This window comes from Nerophis lumbriciformis, linkage group LG34, assembly GCF_033978685.3.
Source record: "Nerophis lumbriciformis linkage group LG34, RoL_Nlum_v2.1, whole genome shotgun sequence".
Lineage (NCBI taxonomy): Eukaryota > Metazoa > Chordata > Actinopteri > Syngnathiformes > Syngnathidae > Nerophis > Nerophis lumbriciformis.
This window is the reverse complement of record NC_084581.2, coordinates 21,860,001-21,870,000: the sequence shown is the minus strand read 5'-3', so window position 1 is coordinate 21,870,000 and position 10,000 is coordinate 21,860,001. Positions and strand designations below refer to the sequence as shown.

At 36.8% G+C, this 10,000-nt stretch overlaps 1 protein-coding gene across 1 annotated transcript in view; it reads left to right on the top strand.

Moving 5' to 3' along the window:
• The window catches only part of armc2 (armadillo repeat containing 2), a 28,115-nt gene that overhangs the window by 11,012 nt on the left and 7,103 nt on the right, over positions 1 to 10,000 (top strand). The window contains exons 12-14 of the mRNA XM_061929745.2: positions 1 to 92; positions 178 to 277; positions 3,538 to 3,826. The exon at positions 1 to 92 is cut by the window's left edge and continues 54 nt beyond it. Coding sequence (XP_061785729.2) covers positions 1 to 92; positions 178 to 277; positions 3,538 to 3,826 — 481 coding nt within the window. The remainder of the gene's footprint in view (positions 93 to 177; positions 278 to 3,537; positions 3,827 to 10,000) is intronic.

Sequence of the window (10,000 nt, the reverse complement as noted above, 5' to 3'; positions counted from 1 at the left end):
GTCTCCTACTCGCTGATGTCACAGCTTTGCTTGGTGCTGCAGCGCCATAGCCAGGACCAAGATGTCTGCACCAATGTTTCTAGAATCTTCAGGTAGCACTCGTTTGATAGAAAGAACTGGGCCCACATGTGTTCTTTATGAGACAATGTGCTTCTTGCTGTGCTTTCTCCTCATCAGTAAACTCTCCTCTTATGCGGAGGGTCGCCTCTCACTGGCTGAGACCCCCGACTGTTACCAACTATTTTTAGAACTCTTGAGCAAACATCACCAAAAACAGGTGAGTCGGTGGGTGTCCTCACGTCCAAGCCTCTGTGTGTGTCAAAAAACATGTGACCGATACAGCTGCTGTGTCTTTTGGCCAAGCGCCAAACTGTGTTTATCAGGAAACGCTTATTTTGGCTCACGGGTGACAGTTTATACAAAATGAAGTTGAAAGAGTGGTGTTTGACGTCGCGTTACATCTTCATCATCAATCTAAATGTAACTAAGAAAAAAGAACAATTATGAAGTGAGGGGTTGTTTTGATTTTATAGCAACAAATAAGGGAGCTACACTAAACTTCCTGTTTACTATTTGGCTTGTTGACCAGAGTTGTGCGTTTTACAATCCTTTCTTATTCATTTAAAATATATATTTTTTAATTATATGCATTTATATATGTATGGGTACATATGTGTATATGTATATATATTATTTATATATATATATAATATATATTATATGTATTATTTTATATATTTGTATATTAATAGTAAATATATATGTGTGTGTGTTCGTATGTATACATATATACAGGTAAAAGCCAGTAAATTAGAATATTTTGAAAAACTTGATTTATTTCAGTAATTGCATTCAAAAGGTGTAACTTGTACATTATATTTATTCATTGCACACAGACTGATGCATTCAAATGTTTATTTCATTTAATTTTGATGATTTGAAGTGGCAACAAATGAAAATCCAAAATTCCGTGTGTCACAAAATTAGAATATTACTTAAGGCTAATACAAAAAAGGGATTTTTAGAAATGTTGGCCAACTGAAAAGTATGTAAATGAAAAATATGAGCATGTACAATACTCAATACTTGGTTGGAGCTCCTTTTGCCTCAATTACTGCGTTAATGCGACGTGGCATGGAGTCGATGAGTTTCTGGCACTGCTCAGGTGTTATGAGAGCCCAGGTTGCTCTGATAGTGGCCTTCAACTCTTCTGCGTTTTTGGGTCTGGCATTCTGCATCTTCATTTTCACAATACCCCACAGATTTTCTATGGGGCTAAGGTCAGGGGAGTTGGCGGGCCAATTTAGAACAGAAATACCATGGTCCGTAAACCAGGCACGGGTAGATTTTGCGCTGTGTGCAGGCGCCAAGTCCTGTTGGAACTTGAAATCTCCATCTCCATAGAGCAGGTCAGCAGCAGGAAGCATGAAGTGCTCTAAAACTTGCTGGTAGACGGCTGCGTTGACCCTGGATCTCAGGAAACAGAGTGGACTGACACCAGCAGATGACATGGCACCCCAAACCATCACTGATGGTGGAAACTTTACACTAGACTTCAGGCAACGTGGATCCTGTGCCTCTCCTGTCTTCCTCCAGACTCTGGGACCTCGATTTCCAAAGGAAATGCAAAATTTGCATGGTTGGGTGATGGTTTATTCTTATGTTGACATGTGGTGTAGTATGTTGTGACTTTGTCAATTCAGCAGATGACCTTTATGAATCACTAACAGTGTACAAGTGCATTGTCAATACAGGTAGTGAGTGTGCCACATACTTACTGGGGCATTACTTACCCATCAATAGTTTGCAGTTTCTTAGATTAAACAGATGAGCTTCAGCAGTGTTCCTGTTTTCTTTTCTATCATGTTGTTTGCGTACAGCGTGTCCAAGCACATTTGTCAACAAGTGTTGACATGTATTAATCCAGATAAGATGACCCAGCCAAGAAGGATTCAAAAAGTACAATAATAGAACAAATGTGGGCCCCTCCCTTGAGTATGCTAGGGGGATAACACTTTCACATACACACGTTGCGCATTGTCCTGACAACACACTTTGTCCTCTCCTCTTACCTGTCACTGCATGCTTATGTGAGTGACAATTATGTGTTGCCATATGAGACAAACAGCGGCACGGAGTGGACGTGCAAGTAGTTATCAGTCGCCCCCTTTGAGAAGTATGAGATAATTCGGTACACCTTAGCAGAGGAAAGCAGGTCGACAGTAGCGCGACTCGACATTCTGCTATTAATATACTCTTAGTTCACAACATTAGGTAATCTTTAATAATTTATCGTATGTTATGTAAGAATTCTGCCTTGACAAAGATACTATGGCTCAGGTTTGATTAAAACTACCAGAGAGGTATTCATTCAACAAGATGTTTATTACTGTGGTCGTAGTGTGTAATGGTGTAGATTCAGTGGCGGGCCGTGCGTTTCCCACCTAGGCCTTCAATGATGTCTTGTGTCCAATGATTACCTCTAAAACTACCATCATTTATGTCACCACATGACCATTGCTGGAGAAACACATATACGCACTACTGGTTATTGATTCACATCAACATTGTACAAAACGAGTTATTTTCTGGCGCATTTAAAAATCAGCAATTAAAACTTATCTTATGTGGTACTGTCAAAATAAAAATTGCAAAAAACATATTAAACGAGGAAAAAATAAAGAAATAAAATATCTGAGCTCACATTTCATCGCCGGGACAGCTGAGCGCTAGCTTCCGGGGTTGGCCGACATCTGGTCCTTTACATGTAGTTGATGTCTCAAAACTTCATCAGGAGTCCCGAAAAACCCAAAAATGGCAGAAAATTATTTTTTTTTCTCACAAGATGTAGTTTCTTTTTAAATATCCTTCTTGAAAATGGCCTTGCAAATATATGTGTTGACTTGTCTAATCATAAAAGATGCAGATGAGGCGTGTTGGCGGATTTCTTAAAGTTTACTCCACAGCGTGCTCATCAAAAACATCCCGCTGCCAGCATGTCTACATTCAACAATCTAAACGGGGCTACTGCGCATGCTCTTCACTACTGGAGCATGCTGGGTAATGGAGTTCTTATGTTACCTGGCTCATAACATCACTGTATATATCTGCCTTAGGCCATCTAGAAGGCCTTACTGACAACAACTCGTGATCTGATTGGCTATCGCAGCTGTCTATCAACTGTATGTTCCCGTTCACTTACAGTGCACGCCCGCCCGCATTGTTGATTCTGAAGGTCTCGGGCAGACTTTGTACAGCATGGCAACATAAGCTAGCTGAATTCTGATTGGATAAAACTTCTATAAGCTAAAAACAACAGCGCTGGAAGGAGCATAATATGACATGAAGAGAAAATGAATACTTTTAGATATTTTGGGAAAGTAATTAAAAATTTTACATTTATCTTTAATTATGTTAATGATTTCTGGTTATGTTTGGCCAGCAGAAAAGGCTTTGCTGTCCCTGACGTATATAAGTAATACAAGGAGTGCCTAATGTTCTGACAGTTAACCATAGTGCATCACCTCTCTCCCACAGGACCTGGTCGTGCGACTGCTTTTCACGCTGGGCAATCTCACGTCCAAGAGTGACGAGGCTCGGCAGCAGCTCTTCCGCTGCGAGGCGTGTGCGGACACCCTCCTGCGGCTGTACGACGACTACCAGCTGAGGGAGGACTCGCCGCAACCCACGGCGGCCAGCGCACGGGATGGCGAGGATGTGCTGGTGAAGCTTGTCAGGGTGCTGGCGAACATGTGCATCCATCCTGATGTGGGCGCTGCGCTGGCCAGCAACACAACCTGCATTCAGCTGCTGATGGAGACACTAGGTCAGTGTTCATTCCGTTGACTCATCATTCTCCTCTTAGTTCCTGTCAACAACCTATTTTCCCGAAAATAAGACGATAACAAATCAAAACAAAGGCGCGTTGACTAAGACGAATACAAAATTAATGGATATTTCACAAATAAAAACAAGATGAAAATCATATTTAATTTAGTTTAAAATGTATAGTAAAACTTGTTCCACATTGTTATATGTGTACACCTGGGAGAAAGTGAAGAGGACACATTTCATTTTTGATGCTAGGCCAGTCTTGATCGTGACATCTACACCAGTGTTTTTCAACCTTTTTTGAGCCAAGGCACATTTTTTGCGTTGAAAAAATACGGAGGCACACCGCCAGCAGAAATTGTTAAAAACCTAAACTCAGTTGACAGTAAAAAGTCGTTGTCGCAATTGTTGGATATGAATTCAAACCATAACCATAACCAACCATGCATCACTATAGCTCTTGTCTCAAAGTAGGTCTACTGTCACGCCCTGTCACATCCCGCCGTGACTTATTTTGAGCTTTTCGGTGTTTTCCTGTGTGTAGTGTTTTAGTTCTTGTCTTGCGCTCCTATTTTAGTGTTGATTGTCATGTCATGTACAAATGCACTTTGTGGACGCCGTCTGCTCCACACGCTGTAATTCTTTGCTGTCGTCCAGCATTCTGTTTTTGTTTACTTTGTAGCCAGTTCAGTTTTAGTTTCGTCCTGCATAGCTTTCCCGAAGCTTCAATGCCTTTTCTTAGGGGCACTCACCTTTTGTTTATTTTGTTTACGCTGCTTCCCGCTGTTTCCGACATCTACAAAGCAATTAGCTCCCGGCTACCACCTACTGATATGGAAGAATATTACACGGTTACTCCGCCGAGCTCTAGGCAGCACCGACACTCAACAAAAACACATAATTTGCAGACTATAATTACTGGTTTGCAAAAAAGATTTTTAACCTAAATAGGTGAAATTAGATCATCTCCCACGGCACACCAGACTGTGTCTCACGGCACACTAGTGTGCTGCGGCACAGTGGTTGAAAAACACTGATCTACACAACTAAGTTAAAGCTAATTCTACCTACCGTATTACTTCTTTACAAAAAAATGATCAAGTCATTTTTTTCTGCCTCAAGGAATTGTTTCATGTTCATTTAATGGTAAATCTAAAGGCATGACAACTTTTGATGTGGTCCCAAGTGCTTACGTCATACGCACAGCATAAAGAGAGGATGTTGATGCAGCATTTCTTATTTATTTATTTGAGGCGGACACTTTTTAACAAATGAAATGCTTCAGCCCCCCTTAGAAAATGGATGGATAAATTTGCCACGCCACATATTTGTATTTGCGTTTTCCAGTTGTTCCGCTTAAACCAAATTATGATGAAAGCATGCCTTGTAACTCGATCGGTCTCACAACACACATACACACCTGCATTGCCAGAGACATTGTATAAAAGAAACATAAACACTGCCTGTAAGATATTTATTAGCATTGACATGTGGAGCAAGATATCATTACTGAGCATAATATCATGCTAATTTTAGGTTAAACAAATGCTTTGCAGGTTATCTGAATAAAGGTACAGTACAGGCCAAAAGTTTGGACACACCTTCTCATTCAATGCGTTTTCTTTATTTTCATGACTATTTACATTGTATATTGTCACTGAAGGCGTCAAAACTATGAATGAACACATGTGGAGTTATGTACGGTACTTAACAAAAAAAGGTGAATTAACTGAAAACATGTTTTATAGCTTGCTCAGTGGCCTTGTGGTTAGAGTGTCCGCCCTGAGATCAGTAGGTCAAGAATTCAAACCCCGGCCGAGTCATACCAAAGACTATAAAAATGGGACCCATTACCTCCCTGCTTGGCACTCAGCATCAAGGGTTGGAATTGGGGGTTAAATCACCAAAAATGATTCCCGGGCCAACTGCCCCCCTCACCTCCCAGGGGGTGGAACAAGGTGATGGGTAATTTCCCCACAGCTAGTGTGTGTGTGACTATCAGTGGTACTTTAACTTTATATTCTAGTTTCTTCAAAATAGCCACCCTTTTCTCTGATTACTTCTTTGCACACTCCTGGCATTCTCTTGATGAGCTTTAAGCACACCTGTAGATTCCCATTGAAGCCTTAGCTTGACGCTCCTCTACTTTCTCATGCTCTCGCTTGCTGCGGCAACAACAAACAAAACTCCAGACGCTCCTCTTCGTTTTGTATCGTTTACTTGTGAACTTAATCATTCAAAAACGTAAAACAATAACGACGTGGGAACAAATGAATGGCAAAATGAAGCGAGTTTGTTACGGTAAGAAAGAGTAAGAAAAAGTAAGAGTGAGGTCAAAAACTGTGTGGCTCGATTCCCCCATATACCTGACTACCATTACTCACAATACATTGTGTGCAAAACCATCTTACCACACAGATCCTTAAGCCAGTGGTTCTCAAATGGGGGTACGCGTACCCCTGGGGGTACTTGAAGGTATGCCAAGGGGTACGTGAGATTTTTTTTAAATATTCTAAAAATAGCAACAATTCAAAAATCCTTTATAAATATATTTATTGAATAATACTTCAACAAAATATGAATGTAAGTTCATAAACTGAACATCAAATCAAGTATTCATTACAATGCAACAATGCAATATTCAGTGTTGACAGCTAGATTTTTTGTGGACATGTTCCATAAATATTGATGTTAAAGATTTTTTTTTTTTTGTTGAAGAAATGTTTAGAATTAAGTTCATAAATCCAGATGGATCTCTATTACAATCCCCAAAGAGGGCACGCTAAGTTGATGATTACTTCTATGTGTAGAAATCTTTATTTATAATTGAATCACTTCTTTATTTTTCAACAATTTTTTAGTTATTTTTATATCTTTTTTTCCAAATAGTTCAAGAAAGACCACTACAAATGAGCAATATTTTGCACTGTTATACAATTTAATAAATCAGAAACTGATGACATAGTGCTGTATTTTACTTCTTTATCTCTTTTTTTCAACCAAAAATGCTTTGCTCTAATTCATTAGGGGGCACTTGAATTAAAAAAATGTTCACAGGGGGTACATCACTGAAAAAAGGTTGAGAACTACTGCCTTAAGCTATATATGCAATTAAACAGTTACGTAATCTTCACTGTATTAAAGCAGTATAAAATAGTACATAATCAAATTATTCACACAAATATAATAATTACAAATAAAGTGTACCTTACAATTATTCTAAGCATGCAAATAAAGTAAATAGTCCCATTTTGGCTGACTAAACATAAAGCACCTTCCATAAAATGTAAATGAACTTAAACAACATTTAGGCTCCTACAACACCTGTGAAGTACAAAAAAAAAACATTTTAGGTGACAACCTCTTGAAGCTCATCGAAAAAATGCCAAGAGTGTGCGAAAAAGTAATCAGAGCAAAGGGTGGCTATTTTTGAAGAAACTAGAGTATAAAACATGTTTTCAGTTATTTCACCTTTTTTTGTTAAGTACATAACTCCACATGTGTTCATTCATAGTTTTGATGCCTTCAGTGGCAATCTACAATGTAAATAGTCATGAAAATAAAGAAAACGCATTGAATGAGGTGTGTCCAAACTTTTAAACTGTACTTTACTTTCAAATAAACTTTGAAGAGGCCTTATCTTTTATACTTTATATTTTAATCGACCAAATTTACTGCACTTTTAGCAGACCAACATGTGATGTAGATTTGTTGGCTAAAACTAGACTAAAACTAAATCAATTTAGATGATTAATATTTGACAAAAGCACGTTTTTGTCAAAAAACTATAATTGAAACTAAATTAAAAACTGCTGTCAAAATGAACACTGCACTAGGTGAAACGCAGTGTTGAGTTGACACTATCAAAACATAAGACATCAGTGATGTCACAGCAGGAAGCAGCTGCTTCAAAAAATGAGAGGCAACCACTTCCCTGATGCTTGTTTTTTTTAAACTAAGCGTGTACAGTGCTGTGAGATCAGGATGTTCTGTTACACTTCTAGGGCTATTTGTGTTAGTGTGAAATGATCCTGTGTGGTTAAATGCCCCCAGACTAGGCTGATCTTAGATTCTTAGTTTCTTTGCTGCTGCCCTCACACGCCATAAACGAAAAACAGAATTTCCACTCGATTCGAGAACGAAGTACACTATCATATTGTTGTCTTGCGATTAATCAGCAGTTTCTGCAATCATCAGTGTGCTTTGACAAACCGAAGCAGTAGATACCCGCAATGTAAGTCAACTTTACAAAATAAATCTGACTAAATACACAGGGTGACCAAAACAATGCTTAAATACACTGAATTGTGTATTTCTGCAATAATGATAGATACATGCTTTCAAATGCTACATACAGTAGAGGCCAAAAGTTTGGACACACCTCCTCATTCAATGTGTTTTCTTTATTTTCATGACTATTTACATTGTAGATTGTCACTGAAGGCATCACAACTATGAATGAACACATGTGGAGTTATGTACTGAACAAAAAAAGGTGAACTAACTGAAAACATGTTTTATATTCTCGTTTCTTCAAAATAGCCACCCTTTGCTCTGATTACTGCTTTGCACACTCTTGGCATTCTCTCGATGAGCTTCAAGCACACCTGTGAAGTGAAAACCATTTCAGGTGACTACCTCTTAAAGCTCACCGAGAGAAGGCCAAGAGTGTGCAAAGCCGTAATCAGAGCAAAGGGAGGCTATTTTGAAGAAACTAGAATCTAAAACATGTTTTCAGTTATTTCACCTTTTTTTGTTAAGTACATAACTCCACATGTGTTCATTCGTAGTTTTGATGCCTTCAGTGACAATCTACAATGTAAATAGTCATGAAAATAAAGAAAACGCATTGAATGAGAAGGTGTATCCAAACTTTTGGCCTGTACTGTATATATATATATATATATATATATATATATATATATATATATATATATATATATATATATATATATATATATATATGACATAAATGCAGGGAAATATAGTATAGTACGAGATTGATGTCAAGTTACAAGACTAAATTTTACTAAAGTGAATGTTACGATTGCCGCTGCTAGAAGTCGGCTGCTAGCACTCTGTATCAATCAGGTTATATTTTATGAGTATACTATTTTTTTATAGTATTTGCTTCCATTATTTTGGTCCTTTTTCTTGTATTTATGTTATATATATATATATATATGTATATATATATATATATATATATATATATATATATATATATATATATATATATACATACATATGTATATATGTAAATATGTATGTGTATATATATATATATATATATATATATATATATATATATATATATATATATATATATATATATATATATATATATATATATATATATATATATATATATGTGTAAATATGTACAGTACAGGCCAAAAGTTTGGACACACCTTCTCATTCAATGCGTTTCCTTTATTTCCATGACTATTTACATTGTAGATTGTCACTGAAGGCATCACAACTATGAATGAACACATGTGGAGTTATGTACTGAACAAAAAAAGGTGAACTAACTGAAAACATGTTTTATATTCTAGTTTCTTCAAAATAGCCACCCTTTGCTCTGATTACTGCTTTGCACACTCTTGGCATTCTCTCGATGAGCTTCAAGCACACCTGTGAAGTGAAAACCATTTCAGGTGACTACCTCTTAAAGCTCACCGAGAGAAGGCCAAGAGTGTGCAAAGCCGTAATCAGAGCAAAGGGAGGCTATTTTGAAGAAACTAGAATCTAAAACATGTTTTCAGTTATTTCACATTTTTTTTGTTAAGTACATAACTCCACATGTGTTCATTTGTAGTTTTGTTGCCTTCAGTGACAATCTACAATGTAAATAGTCATGAAAATAAAGAAAACGCATTGAATGAGAAGGTGTATCCAAACTTTTGGCCTGTACTGTAAATATATATATATATATATATATATATATATATATATATATATATATATATATATATATATATATATATATATATATGTATATATGTATATATGTAAATATGTATGTATATATATATATATATATATATATATATGTATATATATATATATATATATATATATATATATATATATATATATATATATATATATATATATATGTAAATATGTACAGTACAGGCCAAAAGTTTGGACACACCTTCTCATT